This window comes from Ictidomys tridecemlineatus, chromosome 3 (genome assembly GCF_052094955.1).
Source record: "Ictidomys tridecemlineatus isolate mIctTri1 chromosome 3, mIctTri1.hap1, whole genome shotgun sequence".
NCBI lineage: Eukaryota > Metazoa > Chordata > Mammalia > Rodentia > Sciuridae > Ictidomys > Ictidomys tridecemlineatus.
The window spans coordinates 53,926,391-53,952,396 of record NC_135479.1 but is presented as its reverse complement, the minus strand read 5'-3'; the positions used below and the strand labels follow the sequence as shown (position 1 = coordinate 53,952,396).

Here is a 26,006-nt window from a genome sequence, read left to right as displayed (position 1 = left end):
CAGCTCCGTTCCGCCATCCCGCACTGGAGAGCTGATGTATTGGGTTTTCTCCTTTGGCAGGATAAAGATTGAAGAGGAATATGCAAAGAACTTGGCTAAGCTCTCTCAGAACTCCTTGGCTGCACAGGAGGAAGGGTGAGTTGGGAGGAGATTGATGGGACTGGGGAGGATGAAGGGACCTTGAAGAGCCTTCCTCATCCATCACTGAACAGTGTGGATGGGGAAGGAAGGTCTCCATAAGCCTGGGTCAAATGGGGGATCCATGCTCAAGTTGGTGGCTCGTAGCTCAAGATATGTCCTCATGACTGAAGGTGTGCATCTGTAGCTCACATGGCACCATAACTCAGAGTAGGCACCCATGGCTTGAGATGGGTGCTCATGACTCAAGCTGGGTACTTGTTATTCGAGATGGGTGCTGATAACTCAAGGTGGGTACTCAGGTTTTATTGTGGATGCTTATAGTTCAAGGTGTCTACCTGTGGCTTCGGGAGGATGCTCTTAGTTCAAATTGAGCACCCTGAGCCTATCCAAGGTGAGTACCTATGACTCAAAGCAAGGATGTCCATGTTATATGTGGGGACTTCTATGTTGTCTTGTCTCTAGTGACCCAGGGCCCTCCTGCCAGGTGCTGGAGCATGTCAGAATCCCCCCTGCCCTCTCCCCCGTAGCTGGGCAACAGCCTTAGATGCCCACCTCCAGATCCCCTTCTTTTGAGGGCAGGATGGGAGGAAACTGGGCATGAGAGGATTTCATGCCTGGCTCCTTGGAGCTCTCTCCCCGTGGACCTGAGGCCCTGGCTTCCCTTCCTGCTCCCTCTGGGACCCTCCCAACTTCCATGGGTGGGACCAACCCTCAGCTCAGCCTTCTCTGCTCTGTTAACGGAGTCTGAGCCCTCATGCATCACTGGCAGCATGCCAAATGACAGTCCCTCTGGACAGCAGACTGGCAGTTCCTCAAAAAAGCTAAGCACAGAATTACTCCATCCCCAGCAATTCCATCCTAGCTTTATACCCGAAAGAACTGAAAATTCAAGCAAGCATTTACAGAGAAGCACTGTTCACAATAGCCAAAAGGTAGAAACAACCCAGAGTCCAGCAAGGGATGAATGAGTCCACTAGTTAAATAGTAAGCACCATGCCTAGCCATGGATATCCAATGGAGTATTATTCATCCATAAAAAGGAATAGAATTCTGAGACGTGCTACTATGTTTATGAAGCTCAAAAACATTATGCTAAATGATAGGAGCCAGACACATCATGAGGTCCTAGAGCATATGATTCCATTTATACGGAACATCCAGAGTAGACAAATCCATATGGCCAGCAAGCAGATTAGTGGTTACCATGGCACGTGGGGAGCGGGGCACGGGAGAAACTGCTCCATTAGAAGAGCTTTTGTCTTAGGGAATTTGTCTGATGAATCTGGAGTCCCATCTAGGAACACTCTTATGGGATCCAGCCCCCACCCGTTAGCCTCATAGAGCCCTTCACTACTTCCCTAAAGGCCCCGTCCCCAAATAGCAGCCTCATCAGGAATTAGGGCTTAGCAAGTGTGGAGGGGCCCAAATTCTTACTCTGTGACTGGTGATGAAAATGTCATTGGTCACACAACATTGGGGACATGCCAAACACCAGATCATTCACATTAAGTGGGTTCGTTTTGTGTTCCATGATTTTTATCTCAATGAAAAATAATAATAATGAAGACTCTCGGGAGGTAAGAGTTGAAGGGGGGTCCCCAGAAGGTCCCCTCTCTGTTCTGACCTTCCTGCGCAAGTCTCTCTGAAGTCCTCCCACAAGGGAAGTGAAGCCCCCAGAAGGAAGCCATCCTGTCGCGGGATGGTTGTGCTTGTGGGAGAGCTGTGATCTTCAACAAGTCCAAGTCTGCCTTTTGTGGCCTGAAATCCTGCAGGGGACAGAGTTTGCCAAATCAATGTGGCTTTGATTAAGGCTTCCGCATGGGCTGACTGCACAGCCAAACCACCTCCTGGGAATGGTTTTCACCAACCCGGCCAGCCACACGCCACAGGGCGGCCCCACAGACCACTAAGTGGGGTTCATTATTTCCTGGCCCCTCTGCTCCATGCTGAAGGGGACATGCAGGCAAAGTAGCCCCTGCTGCCTGGGAAGGGACAAGACTCTCCGTGCCCTGCAACCACTGTGCTGCTTCGGAGTCTTCCGGCTTCCCCCTCCCGGGCCTGGGCTGCTGCCAGGGACACTGTGTCCTGCCAGCACACCCAGCATATGCTCCTAAACTACACGCCAGGCCTGCGCCGCCATGCTGCACACACGTGAGATGAACACATGCATACAAGCACCAGCCCATGAGCCTGTACGTGTGCACATTCCCCGTCACTGTTGCACCTGGTAACCCCATGCACACACTGCCCCCAGCAGGCACTTAGGTGTGCACATGTGAACCCCCTCCACACACACACACACGTGTGCAAAATGCTTTTATGCATTTATACACAGATCTGGGTGTTGAACCCAGCCCACCTTGGAAACCCTCCAAGTGAAAAACGAGGCTGAGAAATTGGGTGCCGTCTAGGAAGCTGCGGGAGGGGGGGGGCAGGTTCCTAGAGAGGCTTGTGCTGCGGGAGTGCCGTGTTCAGATTGGTTTTCTGAGGACACGTGCGTGCTGGTGAATAAACAGAATTCAATGTATTCTGCCCTCTGTTTTCCTCTCCTGGGCAGAAAGGAAATGGGATTTGGGTCTCTCCTGGCTGACAGTTGTGACGGGGTCACGTTGCATTTTTGATTTGGCGTGCCCCAAACCATATTTTGGGACGGAACGATGTCTATTTGTTTTTTTAAATGAGAGAATTTCTAAGTGGTTTTTGTTCTAAAATTTCTAATGATTTTAATTTTGATTGACATGTTAAAGGTACATGTTAGCAGAGCTCAGGATGATATTTCCTCACACTTGGAAGTGGCTCTGAGGGGCTAGGAGTGCCAGGAAGTGGGGCGCCCTGTGTGGGGGCTACATTGGCTCAGATGGGCTTTGGTGTACTGTCCTTCCACTTTCAAATGCCTAGTCTGGAGGTGGGGCCATTGTCCTGGGTGGAGACTTTGCTTGTTCATTTTCTCCCAGTAGCCCTAAGCTAACATTCTCAGGTCACCATACATGTCCCTGGCCAGACCCTTACCGTGCAGCAAATTTCAGCTCTATAGGAAAAACTCTGGACATCTCCCAGGGCCTTTCTGTGGCTCTCATTTGTACCTCCCACCGGCTGCTCTGTGTCAATCAGCTATTAGGGGCAAAAACCACTCACCTCTCTTTAACCACGGTCCCACTGGTCCTAGGACAGCCTGTGTAAGCCATGTGTCACCTTGGCTTTCACTTTTAAAGCTAGAATCCGACTTGAGATCCTTCATGTGTATAGCATGAAGGAAGGGTCAAAGTTCCTTTTGTCCCTGTGGAAATACAGCTGTCTCTGCACCATCTGTTCAGTTCATCCAAAGGCTCGGGGTGTGGCTCCGCGTGGTGGCGCACTTGGCCAGCATGCACGTGGCCATAGGTTCTGTCCTCGGCACCGAAAAACGGGGAAAGTCCATCAGTACGAATCCATTCACGAGGGCACAGCCCTTGTGGCCTGATCAATGTCTCAAAGTTCCCATCTCTTTAACACTGTCACATGGGGATTAAGTTTGCCTCGCACATTTGGGGGGACACGATTGCTTCTACCCCTCCCTGGCCCTGGACCTCCTGCCCACCTATAGGATCAGATGGGATGCCTAGGCCACCTACAGTGCCTTCCCCACCACCACCACCGCCTATGGCCTTGACCAGCTTCCTGGAGCTCGGGCAAAGACAAATGTCCACAGCTGGAATTGTCTCAGACTCACTCCAGTTCCGCTCTGTGGGGCTCCCCAGGGGACCTTTCTCTGCTGCTCAGACTCTTCGATAAAAATCAGTGTCATTTCCCACAGACAGCTCCCTCGACCTAAGTGTGTGCTCCCACCACTCTGGACCCTGGCTCAGAGGGATCCTTCTGCTCCGTCGGGTCATTCTTAGCTGCCGCTTGGCTGCTTGGCAGGGAACCCAGAAGTGTCGCGGCGATCCGTCTTTTAATCAGCTTTTCCCACTCGAGTTGAATGAATTCTCTGGGGGAAGTGGCTTTTTGATAAAATGAAGCCAACTGAACTTTCAGCCTGGATTGACTGGCTGGGTTGAAGAGGTCGGGAGCCAGGAGGCAGGGGATCATATGGAATGGTCAGTGAGGTTGAGGAGTTCCGCATAATGAAAGCTGTCGTGTCCCTTTGAAAGTCTCTGGGATCTCCGGAGATTTCATCTATTGGAAGCATCTCTCTGGAGTGGAGAGGGGATTTCACTAAGAGGACTTGGCCATTCTCTTGGAAGCTATGGGCAGCAGTCAGGCACATAACCCAGAAGCCCAGAAGTTGTGCCAGAGAGCCACACTCCTGAGCATGTACCTATCATGTCCCTAGACCCAAATGGTCCATCTGTGCCTCTCCTGGAAGCCAAGCAGCTGCAAAGTGGCTTGTAAGCAGGTTGCACAGTACCTTCCGTTCCAGAGGAATTTTTCCCTGAAAATGAATCTGTGTCTACCTTCCTTGAATTACCAGCAGACATTTGTACACCTCACTCACAAACCAGGGGTGGTGATGTCAAGACACTGGGGACTGTAAGCTAGCTCACCCTGGCTTTGCTGGTTCAATCTGGCGCTCTAGATAGATTGTGCCTGGCCTCTGCCTCCTCCAGATCCAAAGTCTTAGAATGGTATATGCCTTCCCAAGTTGTAGGCTTGAGATCATCTTAGGATGGGTTGGGGCTTTGGACTTGAGGTTGGTACAGCCCTTTCTGGGGTCCCCCAAGTCTAATAATGTCCTACCCATTGCAGCTCCTTGGGAGAAGCCTGGGCCCAGGTGAAGAAGAGTCTGGCAGATGAAGCAGAGGTTCATCTCAAGTTCTCCGCCAAGGTAAGCTCCTCCCTGCAGCTTAGACCTGGGCTGGTCTTACACAGTGGTACCCTGATACCTGCTTAGCAACCGTCTCTCCAGATTGTAGTGTTTGCCCGATTCCTATGGTGTAAATCTCAAGCTACCACATTTAAGTCGCTGAAGACAGAGTCGGAAAAGGTGCACACTAGACTAGGGCATCATTAAACGGTGTTTTCATGATGCAGACAAGTAACATCAATAACCAGCAGTCTGCACCCAGGGCTTGGATAATAAATAGTACAACATGAGTAGCAGATAGTAATTGCTATTTATGACCTTGGTTTTTAAAATAGTGTAAATTCACATAATTTCATTTGTAATAATGGCTATGGTTCATGGTCAGCTCAAGAAAACTCCTGAAAAGTTATCATTCTGGTCTTGGTAGATACTTGGTGCTCTGTGTACATCTGTGGGAGTCAGAGACACCCTCCAGTTTCTAAAGTAGACCCCTGAGTGATGTCACCCGGTCTCTCTTTGCCAGACTTTCAGAGAAATGGACTGCCATGTTCTGTATCTTCTTGTTGTCTGGAAATACTAGAGTGTGCCCAAGGGAGAAAACTATTTGCTTTTATTTGTTGCTGTAAAATTTCAGAATGGGTAAATGACCTTCCTTTCATTTGGTTCTAAAGACACTAAACACCAGGACTTTTTTGAGGACAGGGATGTTTATGTCCTTCTCATTCCACTCTCAGGGATCAGGATAGCCCACAGTAGGTGCTTCACAAATATTTTCTGAAGTCACGAATGCGTGGAGCCTTCTGAGAGTCTCTTCCTCACCCCATCTTTTCAGATCTGTTTGTCTCAAGATTTCTCAGTGACCCTGCCATCTCTACTCCCTGGCTCATACCTCCAATATTATTCTTCTGGCTCTCAGCTACTTTTTAAGTAAAACATAAACTAAGTGTCTCATGGAGATAACTCATACTAAAGTGTGCATGACTGATGGAGATACCCATTAGCATGCCTGCCTTCTAAAGAGAGACCCTCAAGAGGGGCACTATCCTGGTGACTCTGGCTTCCTTCTGTCATCCCACCATCACCAGTCATATATAGCAGCCCAAGGAGACATTCCAGTAGAGGGCTTGGATTCTGTGAGCCCCTACCCCTGCCCGATATTTAAATACTTTCCTCCTTATATGATGGTGATATTGGTGACATTCCTCAAAGACGTGGCTCTTCCTGGGGCTCACGTTCAGCACTCACTGGTCCTCTTACTTTGCTACTCTATTCTCACTTGCAGTTGCAATTTTCTGCCCTGGGGACTGAATGACATGTACTCTTTCTTGGAGCACAGGAATATGTCCGTATGCCCAGGTCTCCCCTCTGTCACCCATCATGGTCCTCTGCACACAGAATGAATGACTCTAAGAACTGAGACCATAAGAGCTTTGTAGGAAAGCTGGGCTGGGTTGGCAGCTCCTTGCTTCTAAAAGGTGTGAGCGCCCAGGATTTGAGCTGACACCTAGCGGGACGTGCAAGTTCACAGCTAATGAAAGCAGAGCTCAGGTTAGGTCAAGCACTTCCTGGGAAGATTGCTGCAATCTGTGCTAGAGAAGGTAGCTCCATGGGTTGGTGTCTTTGGTGTGCTGTATACAAAACAGTGAGTTTTTTTAAGCGGCAGCTCCAACCCCTAAGGTGTCCCTTCTTCTGTCTTGGCCCCTAACCTCCACTGACTGCTGAGATGAATGCTGGGGTAGGGGCTGGGGCTGCCACTCTTCTGGCTTGGGGGCAGGGCTTTGGCTATGGGGCGGGGCCAGGAGCAGGGCTGTGCATGACTGGGAGCTTCAGTTTGCTTGTTGGATCCCCAAGATTCTTAGTGGCATTTACTCTCCATCAGAGGGACCTCTGACTCTTTATTGTTTAGCAGTTGACACCTTCCCATGAAGTGGTAGGTGGTGACAGGGTACTGGATATCATCCATCCCTCTCCGTCTTATCAACCACCATACAAAATAGCCTCACCACCTCACAACTGAGCAGGGCAGAGAGGACTCATAGCCCATGGTCACGCCTCCAAGTGGGACCTAACTATCGAGGGAGCCAATGGGAAACTAAATCCCCATTTTGCTTTGGGACACACCCTGTCTTCAGTAAGACCCTGGGGCTGGGGTGTGGCTCTGTGGCAGAGCTCATGTCCAGCAGCTGGGGAAGGCCCTGGGTTCCTCAAGGAGCACTCTGCCCTCCCCCAGGAGTGACAGCAACGAGGTGCGAACCATCCCTCCAAACGCTCAGAACATTTTAAGTCGGTTTTCATGAAGCAGCACAAATGTCACCATGCAGCGGACCACAGCAATATGACAAATGTTCCACACAAAACAGACTTTGCCACGAGAGCTTCTGCTACTTCTAGCCTGTCCATCCATCCGTCTGTGTTGGTGGCCTTAGAGCATCAAAGTAGCCTCCTAGTGGTCTCACGGCAATTTCTTAAGAAAGGGGCCCCAAGGATTTGTGTGTCTGCCACGGATAATGTGGCTTCCTACGCGCAAAACCCATTTTCATGTCTGCTCTAAAAGGTGCCTGGAAATTTTGCTCTGAATAGTCTGTGTCGGGGTAAAAGCTCTTTAAAAAATGCAGTTTTGTCATAGCAATCTTTCCGGCTTCTCTCGTCAACCCGCTCAGACCATTGCTAATAGCAACAGGTCACTAAAGAATCGGTATTGCCACGGGCTCCTGCCCAAGAAGGGAGAAAAGAGAAAATTCCTTTTGACGGGAGAAAAATCTAATCATGCAGGCGAAGCCTTGCATTCGGCAGAAGATTTCTGGGGACAAGGGAAGCAGGATAATGAGTTTTAGCTCAGAGCTGTCCCTAGCAAGCTTTGTGACGTCGGTCAAGACACTCGGCATCCTTAGGGTTTCTTTTCTTCCTGTGCAAAACGAAGAGTTTGAATCAGATCAGCCACTGTGACCCCCGGGAATGCCCTTCACCTGGTTACTGGGTATGCACAGGTCTACATGCAGGTACCCACTCCCATTTCCACTCAGGTAGCCACACATGCATGTGGCCAAGATGGATGTTTCACAGGACTATTAAACCCTTCTACCTAAAATGCACTCAGCTATTTTCTATCCAAGTCTGGTCTGTTCTCACCAAAACATCTGCTCCTGACCCAGTAAATTGATTTCAACTCTTGGCCACCCATCATTTGAAAAATTCTAAGCTGAATAGTCTTAAGATGAAATTGCTTCCGTCGTCGTATTTCTCTCATTCTCTTCAATTGTACGAGGTGAAAAGAAGTATCAAAGTCAGCCGAGCTTTGGAGAGGGGAGGAATCCCCTCCGGTGGCCTCGCCCATCCCATATAGGAGAGGCCAACCCATGCATTCATGGGGACACTCTTTCAGGAAAAGCTAAATATGAGTATTAAAAGATACCAAGCCATCTTGTTTAAAGAAAATAAATTATGTCTTTAAAAAGAACCTTGTATAGATAGAGAGTTGGAGAATCCATGGGTCCTCGCTTGCATAGTTGAATCACTTCGGACAACTAGTAGCTTTATTTCCTGTTGGTTGTTTGGAGTTTGGGGAAAGACTTGGAGGTATTGGCAGGTTTGGGGCCCTTCCCCAGACCACACAACCTGGGGCTGGACCCGTGAGTCTTGAATGTTAAAGAGCTCCTTCAGGTCACTCCTGGGCACAGGAAAGTCTGGCAGTCACTTGTTTTCCAAGTCCTCGGAAAGATACCCCAGAGTTTTTGAGTCTACCCTGATAGACCCCAGTCAGCTGGTTCCATGGCAACTGAGTTAAATACCAGAGACTGGGTACATTATGAAGAACACAGGTTTATTTTGATCAAAGTTCTGGAGGCTGAGAAGCCCAAGATCCAGAGGGCTTTCGTGCTGTGTTGTAACAGTAGAGGGCATCATCCCACAGCAAGACAGCAAGCATGTGTCCTTGTGTCCTTTCAGATCTGTCCTTACCAAGCCACCAGGGCCATCCTGACGATCTCCCTCATGGCCTCGTGTATTCCTAACTACCTCCCAGAAGCCCCCTCCAGATACCATCTTGTGAATTGGAGGATTAAGCTTCCAGCATCTGGAATTTGGGGAACACATTTAAACCAGAGCAATAGGGCAATAGGGGAAGGGATTCATCTCTTCTTGTGCGTTCTTGTCGCCTCCTAATAAAATTGCCACCAGGTGGTGATGTTTTCCTGGAGGAGGAAAGTTTCAAGGGCTCAAAAGAATAAATAACAGGAGACACTCACAATTGGGATCAGGAGGAGGAGCATGGTACTTGGGGGGCTGGCTCTCTGTTAGTCTTTGAAGGTCATCCAACAGGAAGACTGTCTGCTCACCACCTAGGCTGTCCCTGGCTCTGAATTCCTCGAGGTTTGGACCACATCCAGATCACCTTTGTATTCCAGGCACACGGCACCTAGCAGATGTTGGATGAATAGAAAAGATCCGAGATCGCCTAATTGAACAGCACCCTCTCGCAGTTATTTATTGAGCTGCCTAGCAGTCACTGTGCTAAAGTTTTTGGGGACACAGATGGATGACGTGGTTTCTGTCCCCAGAAAGCTCCCGGTTTGGAAAGGGACACCCAAGCAAAGCTGTACCAGTTGCTGTGGCACACAAGCAAGTGTGGGAGACGGTGCACGTGTGAATCAACTCCATTAAGCTACGTCACCGTGTATACTTAGAGTTGGGAAGTTTCCGTCTGTAACGGTGGTGTCTCAGAGGTTGTTACTGTGATGTCACAGCCGTCTTAGTGTAAGTGTACTGTGTGATGGTGAAGGAACAACAGAATCTAACAACGTATCTCAGAGTCTGTCCCCATCCTTAAGTGACACACCACTTACGTACCTATGACATATTTCAAAACCTGTTGTGCATGATCAGTATACACAGTAAAAAAGTAACTTTGAATGAAAAGTTTTTTAAAAAGTAAAGATGTGAAAACTTGGAGGAGGAAGGAGTTAGTTGGTGGGGGAATCCGAAGGTTCCGGTCACCCACTCAGAGCTACAGTTGCTGCACCTGGTGAGCCACCACTCACCTCTAGCCTTCCAGTCCCCCCAGGCTGTTGCCCCAGCCCCACTCTTTCACTTGCTGGGGAAAGAGGAAGAAGGGTCCCCACCAACTGCAGCTAATGCCCTGGGTCCTGTGTCCTCTCCACCCTCCTCCACAGCTTCACAGCGAGGTCGAGAAGCCCCTAATGAACTTTCGTGAGAACTTCAAGAAAGACATGAAAAAGTGTGACCACCATATCGCTGACCTCCGCAAGCAGCTCGCCAGCCGCTATGCGTCGGTGGAGAAGGTGAGAGGCCAGGACGCTGGGGTAGGAATGGGGGGAAGGCGGGAGCTGCTACAATAGGGTGGGCCAGGAAACCAGCTGTGACTCTGGGTGCCACAACAGGGGCCCTGGTCCCCAGATGAGGGAATCCCAGCCTCATGGCCCACCTGAGAGCCCCACCCATCCAGAGGGCAGGCAGGAGACACTTCCCTGTGGACCTCAGATGACTGTTCCCAGGGCTAATGGGACACCAAGCCTGATGTGCTGCTATGTGTGGTCCCTGTGTCTGGGACTCTCCTACAGATTTTCTCTTGGTTGATCATCTGCTTCTAGAGGTCCCATAGCTCATCTTTCTACAGTTAGTCACATCTTGGGCAGGACTACTGGTGGCAGCCCTGGACTAAGCCCAGGCCCTAGAGAGCAGTCACCCGACACCCAGCCAGCTGTCTCCACTGACGGGCAGAGAGTGAGCCACCACAAGGAACCAGGAGGGCGGGCGGGTGCTATGAGGGGTACAGGGGGCTCGAGGCTCTGGAATGCCATGCCTAGTGTCACCAGCAGGCATGAGGGGAGCTGGTCTGTGGGCTCAGTCCTCACCAGTTAGCTGGGTAGCAGCACTGGGACTGTCTGGCCCCTTGGGGCCACTGTGGCATCATCCATGCAAACAGAAAATGAAGGACTTGAGCCAAAAAAAGGGAGGCTGGGCCTCGTGGGCTCTGAGCCCCCCACCCCCAGGCTGCAAGCTTTATAACAGCTTCTCTGTTTGATGTCATTGGACCCCAGGCCCGGAAAGCCCTCACAGAGCGGCAGAGAGACCTGGAGATGAAGACTCAGCAGCTGGAGATCAAGCTGAGCAACAAGACAGAGGAGGACATCAAGAAGGCACGGAGAAAGTCCACACAGGCTGGTGAGCCTCTGAGCCGCCCACCCGGGCTGGTCACCCTAACTAGCACACAGGAGAGGACATGCCCAGCACCTCTACCCAGCATCCAGGGATTGGAGGGAAGCAGGCCAGGCTGTTCCCAGGCCATGGTAGGGGGGTTAGACGACTCATGGTCTCTCCAGCAATGCCTTTTTCTGACCTAAGTTCTACATTTCTGACCAGGAAGTCGATAAATTCTTCTTTGTGCCAAGAGCTCCAGGGTCCAGTCCCTGATTAAAGCCCACAGAAGTTCAAATCTTTATTCACCCATATAAGCTGCACCTTCTCCCCAGGGAGTGCTTCCCGGAGGGTTGAGATATAGCAGTGGCCCCTGCTTGCATTTTGTTTAAATAACCACCAGATTTCAGGCTCTACCCCTTCCCCCAGTGTGCTGGTGTCTGCTGCCACCTAGTGGTCAAAGTTAGCCAATACACAAGGAGGAAGGGAAAGGATGATTAGAAAATGTTTAAAAACAAAGTAACTGTTTCTAAAAGAAATCAAGTTTCGCAACAGGCAGGAGCAATGCATACTGCCTCTGGAATTAATCTGTGTGCTGTGAAATTATGGCCTGAATGATCTTTAGGTCCCTTTCATCTCAACTTCTGGTGAAGCTGTTACAATTGATTTCATTATGAAACGAAGCAACCGCCTTCCAGACATTTTGTAATAAAGTAGGGCAGAAATAACCGGAGCCCAAACTAATGTGGCATAAACATAATATTTAATATACAGATTCTTATAATGCATCACAATAAATTACTAGATCCAGAAGCATTGTTATAAATTTCTAATATATTTATTGGGAGTGGAGCCCAGAGAGGAAAAAGTTTGTACATAAATTAGTTTAATTTATTAAAAATAAAATTAATACTGCAAAACCGTATATGTCAAAATAATCAGCATATGAGAGTATAAAATGTTAGTTGCCAAAAATAATCACCATCAATACTTCAGGGTGCTTTCACTTTTTAAATATTCAACTGTATATAAATTGGATTGTATTATACTCTGTATTCTGAACTCTGAAGTTAATACATCTTAGAAGTAGCCCATTTCATTTCCTCTAAATCTATTTATGCATCCATCTATGCATTTCAGATTTTTAAACAATTGCCCAATGTCTGACTATATGATTGTATCCGAATTGATTTCATCATTCCCCTAATTTGTTTTTTATTTGTTTATTTATTTACATATAAGGCAGCAGAATGCATTACAATTCATATTATACATACAGAGCACATTGTTTTCATATCTCTGGTTGTATATAAAGTGTATTCACTGCAACTCATGTCTTCATACATGTACTTTGGATAATAATGCTCATCACATTCCACCATCATTTCTAACCCCCTATCCCCTACTTTCCCCCTCCCACCCCTCTGCCCTATCTAGAGTTCATCTATTCCTCCCATGCTCCCCCCTCCCTACCCCACTATGAGTCAGCCTCTTTATATCAGAGAAAACATTCAGCATTTGGTTTTTTGGGGGGGATTGGCTAACTTCACTTAGCATTATCTTCTCCAATGCCATCCATCTACCTGCAAATGCCATGATTTTAATCAGAATTGTAAATTTGTTTATGTGTAAGACCAGGTCTGCATATAGAGAGAATTTTGATGTTGGGTTGAAGGTTTTTCTTTATTTCAATGAATATTTCCAAATTGCTGACCAGAGAAGGTACCAACCTATAGTATCTCTGAGTACCTATTCCCTAAACCTTAGAGTATTGTATGCTTTGAAATCATTGGTGTGCCGCTGAAAAATGTTTTGCTTATTTTGCTTTTCTCTGATCAGGGTTGAACATTTAAAAATATAAATTATTTCTGACTTACTTTTCTGTCATCTAATTAACTTGTCTCCTTCTTTCTTTTTGAGGCCTTGTTCTTACTACTGATAAGAATTCTCTATAGAGATTAACCTTTTGAATCACAAATATTTGCCCTGGGTTCTATTTTATTTTATTGTCATTTTTTTTAAAAAGTATATTTACTTGGCTTTTTGTTGCTATTTTTGTATATAACATCTTTTCCCTGTGGCATTTAGATGGGGGTGGGGCGGGGAATCAGCTTTGACCTTATGTGGGGAGAGAGTGTTGAGGTATTTATTTTTGATTTTATTTTTAACAGTGAAATATTCAACCCACCAGACATTTCTTTTTTCTCTGCCCAGGTCCCTAACCACACCCCACAGCGTCTAATTTGTGTCTTCATTTCTGCTATTCTCAAGACATTTCACTATTATGGTGTTAATTTCATCTTTGAGCCAACAGTTGTCTCAAAGAAAATCTTTACATTTTTCAAGAGCAAGGTCTTTGTTACCCTTATTGCAAACATCTTGATTTACCTATTCTTTATTTCTTTGTTACCTTATTCTGATTCTTGCAACTGCATTGCATTTCCATCAGATGATACAGAATCTTATTTCTGTAGCTTGAAATTATTCTGGGAGTGGGAGTGAGGTAGCACAGTGATAAAGGGCATGTGCCCTGTGTTGGATCCCCAGCACTGGAGAGAGAGAGAGAGAGAGAGAGAGAGAGAGAGAGAGAGAGAACTACCTTTATTGAATATTTATTGTACTTACTATGTCTGGCCTCAGGCTACGTTCTGGAAGGTGATGTCAGTCTCTATAAGGAGGTAATTTGTGAATGAGAAAACCAATGGGAGCAAGGATGAGCTAGGTGTGACTGTGGTGGCATTGCAACATCAGAATTCAGTCTTCTCTTATTCCAAAGGCTCTGCTCCTTGCCATTTTGCCAGACAGCCTGCTACTCAGATATTGCTGCCACTCCTTTTTTGCTCCTTTTCCCTTTCCTCCTCTCCCTCATGTTTTGCAAGGCTGCTGGAGGGATGGCATCCATCCAGATCCTCTTGGGGGCTAAATTTGAATTCTTCATCACCATCATCACCACCATAGCTGACATTAATACTTTGCTATCTTTGCGAATCTCTATTCTCAGCATGTATTGGCATAGTTAATACTTTGCTTGTATTGACATAGTTAATGAAGGTACAACTGATATACCCATTTTATAGATGTCTTCATCTTCATTTCTGCTGGGGCACAGGCAGGCTAGTTGACATGTCCAAGGTCACACAGCTAACCCATAGTAGAGCTAGGCTTATGGCACAGGCATCCTGGTTCCAGAATCCATGTTCTTCACTGGCATTATTCACAGAAGGGTCCAATTTCCAGTCCTGCAATGATTAGGAAACTGCATATTAGGAAACTGATTGCAACTACATTGCATTTCCATCAGATGAAATGTAGATGTATGCCAAAGTACTTGCTCCTCCGACTATAATTTGTGCAAGCATCACCGTAGGGTCTGCTGAAAATGCAATTTCTGGCCCTGTTGATCTTGGACACCTCCTGGGATTCTGCATTTCCCACCAGCTCCCTGGGGAAAAGGTTACGGATACTGCTGGTCCATGAACTTTGTTTTACATAGTAAGGTGCCAGGGTGCTAGTACACTGAGTAATGTTTGCAATTACTTCATAGGTTGCTCTTATTCTAAATATAAAATGTTTCGAACATGCATATGGTTAGAGAAAGTGATACACTAGCCATCAAGATTTGATAGTTATATTTGTTCAGATCTCTTCTATTATGAAAGAAAATGATACAGAAGGAGCTCATCCTATCTCCCCAGGTGGCTACTCTTCTGAAGTTTGTGTGTAGCACTGTGATGCATGTTTTGGTGCTTTGGGGTTTTTTGGTTTGGTTTGTGTTTTGCAGTGCTGGGGATCAAACCCAGGGCCTTAGACATACTAGGCAAGTGCTCTGCCATTGAACTACACGGGGAAGGCAGTGCATCGTGGTGGGATTGTGTGTGTGACAGAGCATGACAGGCCGCTGGCTCTTCCAGGTGATGACCTCATGCGCTGTGTGGACCTCTACAACCAGGCCCAGTCCAAGTGGTTTGAAGAGATGGTGACCACCACTTTGGTATGTGATCAGAGACACTCGAGCATGCCAGTCACAGGGAGCCCTGGGTGGGTGGTGGGAGACACAGGGTGGGCACGGAGTGGAAGTGACCATAAAGTGGTCACTATTCCAGGGTTGGGATCAGAACTCAATCTGGACTTGTCTGTGCATTCAGACCCCTAGTGTCTCCTGTTGTATGAAATCAGCCAAAGGCTGGGTGTTGCTGTCACTTCCTTGGGCTGTCTACTGAGGGCTTAGGATCAACCAGAAACCTCCCTAACTGGGCATAGAGTGGCCCCATTAGTAGAAAGAGAGGCAACTCCCCCACCCCCATCCCACCCACTCACAGGAGATGCTTAAAAGGCATGTGAACGGGTATGGTAGGAGGAGCCATGCAGGGAGTAGGGGGTACTGAGGATCGAACCCAGTACCTCACGCGTGCTAGGTGAGCAGTCTGCCCCAACCCCAGCCCCTGAGTATCTCCATGTTGGTCAGGACCTGCTGGAGTGAAACCGTGAAGTGTGGCTGGTACTTTGGCCAGAGGGGAGAAGAGACATCATAGCAGCTACTCATCCCTTCTTCCTACTGCCCAAAGCCACCTGCTGTCCCTCCTACAGCCCTGAGCGGCTGGCTTCCCCAGGTGTCAGCCCACCAGGGCAGATTAAAGACCTCTCTACCAGTGACCTGTTTTTACCCCCTTGTTAATCTCCTAATTAAGTCCCCTGCTTTATCCCCCTTCCCGATTAATCACCTGGACAGTGACCTAGTTACTCTACAGCCTGATCCCCTAAATTCCGGAGACACAGAACCATCTAGACACTGAAGGACAAGCCTTTTCTACTCTTCCTTTGATGATGGCTGCTCCACTCCTGCCCCTGCATCTATCTGGTCCCTGTTCTACCCCATCAGGGTGCTAGGGCTGGGGCTGGGCTTGTAGAATCTGGAGAACACGGTTTAAATCCTGCTCTTCCCATGGTTCTATATCTCCTGCGGCACATGGTATTCCCTCTGTAGGTGTCAGTTCCCTTGCTCAGAAATCTCGAAGAATCTCTTTAAAATTATATCGAGAACAATTACATATTGCATAGAAAGCATTTTGTACCTTGCTTTTAGGGTAAGCTAGCAGCTGCTCTCGTAACCTTCACCTTCACGCTAGAGATGGGCACGTTCCTTATTGGAGCCCAGAAAGTCAAGAGGGGTTGGGGTTCAGCAGCCAGTGACTCGTGCATTGGGGTACATGGTGCTTTGGAACCTGCTTGGTGGGAAGGACCCAAAGTTAGGGGATATTCTCAGAGGTCTCTGGTCTTGTTTTCCTCTGCAGGAGCTGGAGCGGCTGGAGGTGGAGAGGGTGGAGATGATCCGGCAACATCTGTGTCAGTACACACAGCTGCGGCATGAGACAGACATGTTCAACCAAAGCGTGAGTTCCCCACCCTGGGGAGAGCCACCTGGCTATATGTCATGGCAGGTTAAGTGGCTGCTGCAAATGAATCATTTCTGAAGCAGACAGTGGGCAGGTGTCCCTCCTTCTGAGTCATGTCTTGGGGTAGATTTATCAGGATTCCTGGATGTCCATGTGATGATCCATCCTGTGCACAAAAAGTATGCACAGGTGAGCTGTTTACCTGAAGAGAGAGAAGCTCACCATATTTAAAATAGCTGAAGATACCATTGCCTCCCTGGGCAAATTGCTTAACCAAAATGAGTCAAAAATACAACTTCTAGAAATAGTTAAAGTACCTAATGCTAAAGTTGCATTTGTTCTATTCTCTGGTAGTGGGTATGGAGGAAAAAGTCACAGGCTACTGAGCCTCCAAGGCATGCTGCCCTCTCAGCCAGGCCTGGGCTCTGCTGGATACATGGTCAGGACCAGTTCCAGGCGCTGGCTCTCATAACCCTCTGCACACTGTGACCCTCAGATAGGTTTCCCGTGAGGCCCTAGAGCATTCTAAAGACACTGCTCAGAAGAGAGCTTGGGCAAGAGCAGCATGGTGCAGAGGAAACATCCCCAGCTTGGCCTCCACCTTTGACAGTGTCCCCTCTTTCTCTGTCCCTTGCAGACAGTCGAGCCTGTGGACCAACTGCTTCGAAAAGTGGACCCGGCCAAAGACAGAGAGCTGTGGGTCAGAGAGCACAAAACGGGCAACATTCGCCCCGTGGACATGGAGATCTAGACATGCCTGTGCGGCCCCGGGGGTCCTGCCCAGGAGAGGGGCTGGGGGTCCCATGGAGAGGGGGTGGTGGCTCCTGCTCGGTGAAGCTGCCCTCCCACCCACTCTCCTGTCCACTGAGGAGAGAGGAGAGAGCTGGCAATTCCAGAAGGGTGATCTGGATGGCTCAGCTGGGGAATCCCAAATATTCCCAGGCCAAGAAGACAGACCTGCAACCCCTCCAAGACTCAAGCCCCCCCCAAACCCCGTGCCGTGCTTGTTGCTCTGAGAACAAACTGAGGCTGGAACTTTGTGGTCCCTGCTGAGTTCCATAGGGGTGGCCGTCACATACTTGTGCCCCAAAGCCCATCCTTCACCTGGTCCCTCTATCTCCCGGGGCTTTGGAAGATCAGGGAAGGGCTGTCCCTGCCTCCAAGCCAATGTCAGGTTCAGAGTCATGGATAGCAGGCGCCGTCAGCTCAGCATGCACCTAGAATCCTTTATGGCCCTCTCTCTATTTTTCTCATTGCATTCTAGGAGCCCAAATCTGGCTTTTCTTGGCCACTTTTCATTCCCGTGGGTCTTGGGAAGGCCTGTTTTCTGTCTTCCCTGACCAACCCTGCCCAGAGAGGTCAGGATGGAACTACCTCATTCGGCAAATTAGCCCCAAGTCGGAGCATTGAATCACGGTTCCTATCAGACCAGGCATCATCTCTGAAGTCTCTGGAAATCCCGATCCCTCCATTCCTCAGCTGCTTTCTCAAGGCCGTCCCCACCCCCACCCTGCCACCCCTGCCCAAAGTTCTCTGCCAGGGAGACCTCCTTCAGCTGTGTGCATGTCCAAAAGCTTTGAGAGATGGAGATGAGCCAGAAACCTCATGGGGTCTGTCTCCCATGGTGTACTGTCCAACGCTGGGCTACCGTGACCCCCGCTTTCCCACGCTGCCCACCAAGGGCTTAATAGGGCTAGGTCAGTCCCACATGGGAGACAGGTTAGGGCAAGTCTTTGTCAGACTCCATCTGCTTATGCAAGATAGGGTTTGGACTGCTGTATGGGCATTGCAGACTTTCTCCTTGCTATCCAGGTGTGTCCTGCCACCTGGACCTCCAGCTCCTCCAAACTTTCCAGAGCCCTGCACCAAGCTTTCCCTCTGTCCATCTTCCCTGGAGGAGCCTGAGCCAAGCTTTTTAGCACTACCCCTGGGTTCAGCCCGCCACTTTCTTTCTCGACTACAGCAAACACCATCTCCACCATCTTAGCCTAGAGAATCAGCCTGAGGGGGGCTGGGAGAAAATATTGACACAGTGAGCAAGGAACAGCTTCTAGCCAGAAACCCCTGCCCTGAGAGCCCACCTTTCTTCATCTTTCCCATGGATGGCTTTCGGCTTAACCCTTCCGTCTCCCATGGGGGCAGAATCCTAAGAGCCCAATTCACGGATCTTTCCCTCCGTTTTACATTGCTAATAATGGATGTTAATCTTGAATCCTTCAGCATCTCTTCCATTGAATTAGAATGGCTTTCTCATAGTTTATTTTAGAAAGATGTTCAATATACTAAAGCAAACCAGATCTTGTCACTTTTTTTTTTTTAACTAAAACATCCCAAGCACAAAAGCCAACGTGAAGGTGTTCACCATCATGGAGGGGGCAGGATCTGTCCAGCATAAGATGGAAAACCACTCCTTTTGCATTGGGGCTTGGACCATGACACCAGCTACCAATTTTAGGATATTTCTTGGCTTCTCGCTCTAAAAAAAATGGGTGCTAGTGGTCATTGCTGTGTGGCTTAGTAAACTAGAGATGATTTTCGAACATCAAAGCCAACAGCCTGATAATTAACAGATCTTTTGGATGCAGTGGGGCTCCTTGGCTTTGTCCTCTTATTCTCTCATTTGAGGGTCCCCAAGTCCTCTGTTTGTTCCTGCCGTGGAATGAGCTCTCTTGCTCCTTCAGGGTAACGTGAGTTGGCCAAGCCTGGGCCAGTCCATTTTCTGAGGTCTTTCTTTTCCCTTGACCACCTCCTCTTTAGCCTCTTCACATACACCTCTTGTGCCCTCGGATGTCCATTCATCAAACATTTAGTAAAAGCCAAGCAACGTGTGGAGATCTGAGGACAAAATGCTGCTCAGTCATCAGGGAAGCCCATGAATCTGTTTTATATAGGCTTATCTTTTCCCTAGGCCCCTGGCCTTCAGTAACCTTGACATTCACATAGAAGTACTCTGTTGAGCTGACGTTCACTCTGTTTTTTTAGCAGATGCTTAGAACAAGCCCAACTTTGTGCCAAGAGATGAAACAAATTGTGTGGAAGGTGGACACTGTCTCCTCTGTGTAGACAGATGTTTAGACCTACCTGGAGAGGAAGAACCTGGCACTTGGGCCACATCTACGTGGAAGGTGGACAGCAACACTATCTTGACCACCTGGTGGCCAGACTCTCATAGCCTTATTGTTTTTTAGTGACTCATTGCTCTGCAAATAGAGAAAAGTGAAGCCAGGGACACCATGAGCCGACACAGAATTAAGAACAGGGCTCGTGTCAGTCCAGGCCCAATGTCCCAATTGAAAAGGGACCCCTCCCCCGCACTGCGAGTAAAATCAGGATCAGGACGAAGTCTAGAGAATCTAAAAGTGCATTTGGAGTCACAAGCACACCATCTGGGTTGTCTTTGTTTTGCCATGAGGGGGATCAGCATCCTCTGCCATTGAGCCACATCCCCGGGCTTTGGTCTTACTTGGGCATAAGTCTTGGTACTTGAGGTTGTGGGAGGATTTGGCTGCTTTATTCCGAGTGGGTTTCTGAGAACAGATCAGTTCTCTCCCCCCCCCCCCCCCCGCCACCATTGGGAGATTGAAGCACTTAAGTTTGCTCTGTGAAATCCTGGTTGAAAAAATATATATATTTCTAAGATGAATAGGTATTCAAAGTGAATCCGTTGCCATGACAACCTCCAGGAAGAGCCACTTGTTTCCCCTTCATTTTTTTCTTTTTTTTTTTTTTTTCCTAGTGCTTTTGAGTAGTTCTGCAATGCACAGGCTATTTGGACCAGGTGGAGGGTGGCCCCAGGCTCTGTCAATGGAACTACCCTGGGCCTCCTCTCAGTGTCACTTGTCAGGGCTGATTAATGATTGAGGCAGACAGACCCTGTACAAATTCATGGCCAGGATTTTGTTTTTATTCCCTTTGGTGGTGGGGGGGGGGGAGAACAGTCAAATTACTAGATCAGTGGACGGGTGCATAAAGATCTTGGCTGAGCCAAAGTCCCTTCTTGGAAATATAAGCCATAAAATTCAAAGGTTATCAAAGAGCTTCACACCTTCACTTCTTTAGGTGATTTTGTTTCCAGCTGTGAAGTAGCCTTGGCAAGGAGAATTTGGCACAGGAGTCGAGAGACCTGCTTGTTATTACGTAGGTAGTGGGGACCAGATCAGCAACCAGCTGGCTGAGCCTGCTACCACCGAATGCCCATAGTCTTTCCCACCTCCACCAAAGCTCGGTGCCACCTCCTTTTTCCAGGAAAATTGAGCTATAATTGACAGAGCAAAATTCACTTTTTTTTTTTTTAAGTATACAGTTCTGAGAATTTTTTGACCAAATAACAGTCTTGTACCCAGCGCCCGCAATCAACATAACATTAGCATCCCTCCTGAAAGTCCTACATATCCCATTGGGGTCCACTCCTTCCTCCCACCCCTGACCCAACAAACCCTGATGGATGTTCAGACCCTATTATTTTGCCTTTTTCTGAAAGGAAGTAGGATCACATGGACGTAGGTTTGGAATCGCCCATGTGTGCCTGTGTCTCAGGAGCGTGTCCCTTTGCCAAGTCTACCGTGTCCCCTGCCCGGGTGTCCCACACTGTTTCCTGGAAGTTCGAGATCCAAGAGCTTCACCTTGTTTGGATCACTGCTTCCCAGGGCTCCCCAAGTCTCCTCCAATGTTGGCTCCACCTATGAGTTACCCACACACTGACCTTTCTGGTTCATATTTGGTTTCTACCAGTGCAGGAAGCAGCCAGGAATTGGAGGGGAAGTGGCAGGCAGGGTCGGTCAGAATCACCTCCCACCTCTGCTGCATCTCAGATGAAAGATGTGCTCCCTCCTGGTACCCTCGCTTCAGTTCCGTGGGGGGTCCCTGCATTTATTGAACATTGAGGCTTCGAGAGGCAAATGGAAAGAACAGAGCTGAAGGGCCAGGACTGGCCCCAGGGCACATCAGGACCTTTCCCTGGATCTGTTGTCCCACCTGCCAGTGAGCGTACTTGTTTTCGATGGTCTCTCGGCTGCTGTGTGCCCTCCCCTTCCCTTCTTGTTTCTTGTTCCATGCCCTATAAACATGGTCATGCCTAATCCCAGTGTCACCTGCACAGTTGTGCAGAGAGCTGCCTAAATTCACAAGGGGACACTTCCCCATTTAGACTCCAGTGCAGCAAAGAGTTTCATGAGCTAAGAATGGAGTGGTTCCTCCTAAGACTACCCGAACCCCCAAAGAAAGTATTAAGTGGCTACTTTCGGGGTCTGTCCCTAGGAGCCAAGACAGTCATGAAGACAGAGTCACCTCTGTCAAGCCCTTGCTGTTGCTGACGTCTTGCTCAGCTGGAGGTCATATTGAGCCTGCCCTGTGCCTTTGTCCCCATAGGCGGTGGCAGAGATAGGACCAGGCGTGGCCATGGCCAGGCGGTTGGTGACCACACCTCTAAGCAAAGCCTTGGTCACGGGCTGCTCAGTGAAAGGTGAGCCCTAGAGGGCAACTGGGAACCTCTCCATCTGAATTGGGGACAGTGTGGGATTCAAGCCAGATGAAGGTCAAGGCTGAGAAAGCAGAACTCAGGGTCCCAAGGTGGGAGCCAAGGCTGCTGAGACCCTCCAGGGTTGGGTTCTGGGTGGAAGGACTCTCCATACCTCCCACCCAGGAGCTGTGGGTTTCCTAAAGGGGAGGGACCCACTCCAGGTGCTCCAGGTCAGGGTGGGTCTAGGAGAGGGCAAAGACCAATGGAGGCTGGGCATGGCTCTGGAGGACCTAGGTCGGACGGTGTCTTGGGGTGGGGGTGATGACCTTTGGACTCCCTTGGTGGTGCTCGGGGACATTCGTACATGATACATACAATTCCTGTAGGTTTTCAGGGGGATTTCTAGTGGATTGCAGTGGTAGAAGGTAAATGGTCAGGACCAATAGGCTCTCTCATGGGGACAGTATGACACGGGGACCGAGAACGAAAGCCTACAGTACTAGAGGAAGAGTCAGGGCTAGCCCTGCCCTGCAACCTCCTTTATCCTGTAGCCTATTCACACACCCCCATCTGGACCTCTGTGTACTCATTTGTCAATGCGGCTCCCACTGCAGAGGGGCGCTCTGGAGTAGCGGATCTCACTCAGCCACGGGGGACCCAGAGACGGACATTCCAAGGGTCTCCAGCCATCCTGGGAGATGGGCCCCAAATTTGCAACTCTTTCCTCTCCTTTAGGAAGGCGATGACGGGAGGCATGCCCTTCACAGACAGAGCACATCAGCAGACCCTGCGAAAGCGGAATTTTCTAACAAAATAAACTTGCTTGTTTGGTCTGTTTTCTGTAACTTTTGCTAAATACTTTATACATTTTTTGATGTTAAAAAGCTGTGTCTCCTGCCAGCATTCCTTACCCCCCCCAACCCCCCCACCCCTGTATGAATGTGTTTACTTCCCATTGTATATCCTTCCATCCTCTGGCTGCCTAGATCAGTAAATAAAAAATTGATGTAATATAATTTATAAGTAACACTGTTGACACTCTGATCCCGATGGAGGCTGTAACGCGCCCCCTCTCCAGCCCCTCCCCACCCCCCCATAATAGCATTTGTGTGTATTAAAGCTGAAGAATTAAATGTTTAAAGTTTAAATTTTGAACGTGTTGGCTATAGATAATCGCCCTGCCTTACTATAAAGCGTTTTCAGGAAGTTCAATACCATCTCATTTCCACCGCCCGCACCCCCCCCCCTCTTCAGTTCTGGGTGTACACTTGAGATGCTTAGATTCATCCCATGTAAAATAAACTGTCCAGAGACACTGGGTCCCGCCGGGTGACCCTTCTTCCTCGAGGGCTACCACACTCCTCCTGTGTGCCTGGCCTCAGCACTCCTGCAGGGCTCTCAGTAATCTTGGTGATTATTTGACTCCTGATGATCTAGCAGGTGGATGAAGGGTACCTGGATGTTGATGCCCGGATGTAGACTACACTGTCAGCTCCACCTCCATTCCCCTGTGGGTTTCAGCCCGCTGCCTCCCTTCTGGCTCTGGGGCTGCTGGTTCTTTAATTATTCCCCCCCCCCGCCCTTCATCCATGCATTTATTCATTCAATCATCATGGAGCATCTGTTATATGCCAGACATTGCTCTGGGCTCTGAGAGCACAGGAGAGCTTTGCCCTCATGCAGCTAATGGGTAGTGGACAGGGACGGACAAAACCCAGAGACCTGGTAACTGTGTCCTCCTGTGGGTGCAGAAGATGTTAAATGTGATTGGAAAAAAAAAAGAACGGGGCAGGGTGAGGGTGGGTACACTGCAATATGAACCAGGAGCGTTGTTGAGAAGGTGGCATTTGATACAAAGCAGAGAGACCCAAGGGGAATCCTGGCAGGTTGCTGGGGGCGGGGGGGAGGGGGGAGATTATTCCAGGCAAAGGAAATGACCAGGGTCAATGTGGTCAGCGTGGCTGGTGCAGAGGGAGCAAGAAGACAGCAGGTGAGCTCAGGGAAATGGCAGTGGGATGTAACAGGAGCTGTGGGGCTGTGCTGGCTGTCACAGGACTCTAGGGGACATGGACAGCCACATGCAAATCTGGACAGTGGCAGAGGCAGGAAGAACTCTTAGAAGGGACAGGAGATATCCCTTGCAGGGGTGCTCACCATGGGGGTGAGGAGAGTGGTCAGGTCCTAGAGGGAAGGTAGAACCAAGCAATGTCTTGACAGGTGGGAGAGACATGTGGCAGGAAGAGATGTGCTAAGGATGACACCAAGCCTTGTCATCCCAGCGACCGAAAGGATGATGGCCACGGTCGGGGGGAGGAGCATTTTTCCCCAGTCTGTCTCCCCATTCCTTTTTGCCCTCTCTGTGCAAACGTTCTGAAATCCCTGATTCCAGGCCAAGGGACAGGACAGTCATCTTGTCCTTAGCTCACAGGAGGCCAACAGAGCTCCTGCAGCGACAGGTCCAGCCTCTGGGCAGCACTTGCTCCTTTGGATTCGGGCAAGGTGGCCCAGGGGAGGTACACATTGGAGGTTCTTTGCCTGGAGACAGGGCCTTGTCCCCAATAACAGCAGCCAGGGGTCTTTAGGATACCAGGAGAGTTTACGGCCTCAGCTCAGACTTAACAAATCCATTCACAATACATCATCTCCAGCAACTTGTTTGGCTAAGGAGCATAAGCTCTCCCTCTGATAGAAGATGTTTATGCAGGTTTTCAAACAAACCTCCAGGTCATGACCCCTCACTCTGAGCAGCATCAACACAGCTGCCTGCAGCCCCCTCCCTGCCCCGGTCCCCTCCTGTGGGGGCCCCTTCTGGGTACGGAAACCTGAAGAATGTGGACTGTACCAGGATGCTTCCAGCTCCTTCCTTTTGCCCCTGGAATGGGGACAGGAAGCCTGGGGGCTCGGGCAGCTTCCACTTACCCCAGGGCCATGGAACCTCTTGCCCCAGCTCCTCGCCTGCAGAAATGGAGATTCTGCCTGCCTCAGCCTCCTGGAGAAAGAGGCAGCTGTAGTTTAAAGAGCCCAGAACCAGGAGCTGGCAGACCTGGGCTCTCCAGATTGCCATTTAGCAACCGTGTGACCCACAGTGGAAGACCTGCCTTTTGGAGCCCCAGTTTCTCACCTGTGACAACTGGCCTTGCCTTGTACGCAGGTCTGCTGGCACCCCAGAGGCTCTTCTGGTCACCTCCCACTCGTGGCATAGAACACGGACCCAGGCCTCTGGTTTTGCTCCCTTTCTACTCCCCAGGGATGCATCAGGCCACAGGGAATCTCCATGTGAACATGATTCCAATGTGCAGCCTGGGGTGGGCAGGTGGGCCGATTGGTTTTCAGGTTTGGTGACTGTCCTGTTTCTAATCACTCTTGAGATCAAATGCCTGCTGTAGTAAAGGTCTAGAAGAGAAAGGGTTCTTAATAAGAAATAGCTTCCTCTCCTCCCAAACTTGTAGGAAAAACTGAGTTCACACAAGCACACACACACTCCTCACATGAAGATTCCCTGGGAAATACTCTGGAACCACATCAGGAGGTGTGTGCAGGAGGGATGGGTCAGCACTTCCGTGCTTGACCTTCTAGGTTCTTCCTGAGCAATGTCAAGGTGGGGGCTCTGGTTTGAAGAAGTATCTCTCAAAGACCCATGTGTTAAGGCTTGGTCCCCAGCCCTTGGCACCATCGGGAAGTGGTAGGACATTGAGAGAGACCTAGTGGGAGAAAGTTAGATCATAGGGGGTGTGATCTTGAAGGGGTTTTGGGATCATGGGCCCTTTCTACCTCGACCTCTCTCTCTCTCTCTCTCTCTAGCTTCTTCCACCATGCCTTTCCACTGTGATGTGTGTCTTGCCACCCAGAGCAATGGTGCCAACTGATCACCAACTGAAGCCTCCAAAACTATACCCAAAGGACTTAAAAACAGCATACTACAGGGACACCGCCACATCAATGTTTATAGCAGCACAATTCACAATAGCTAAACTGTGGAGCCAACCTAGATGCCCTTCAGTAGATGAATGGATTTTAAAAAGTGGCATACACACACACACACACACACACACACACACACACACACACACACAATGGA

At 49.1% G+C, this 26,006-nt stretch overlaps 1 protein-coding gene across 10 annotated transcripts in view; it reads left to right on the top strand.

Moving 5' to 3' along the window:
- Gas7 (growth arrest specific 7) overlaps positions 1–20,201 on the top strand; it is a 226,809-nt gene extending 206,608 nt beyond the window's left edge. For all 10 annotated transcript variants that reach the window (XM_078042884.1, XM_078042882.1, XM_078042889.1 and 7 more), the window contains 7 exons: positions 61–135; positions 4,867–4,945; positions 10,093–10,221; positions 10,981–11,104; positions 14,989–15,068; positions 16,369–16,467; positions 17,108–20,201. In XM_078042884.1, coding sequence (XP_077899010.1) covers positions 61–135; positions 4,867–4,945; positions 10,093–10,221; positions 10,981–11,104; positions 14,989–15,068; positions 16,369–16,467; positions 17,108–17,221 — 700 coding nt within the window. In that variant the 3' untranslated portion in view covers positions 17,222–20,201. The remainder of the gene's footprint in view (positions 1–60; positions 136–4,866; positions 4,946–10,092; positions 10,222–10,980; positions 11,105–14,988; positions 15,069–16,368; positions 16,468–17,107) is intronic.
- The last annotated feature ends 5,805 nt before the right edge of the window (positions 20,202–26,006 follow it).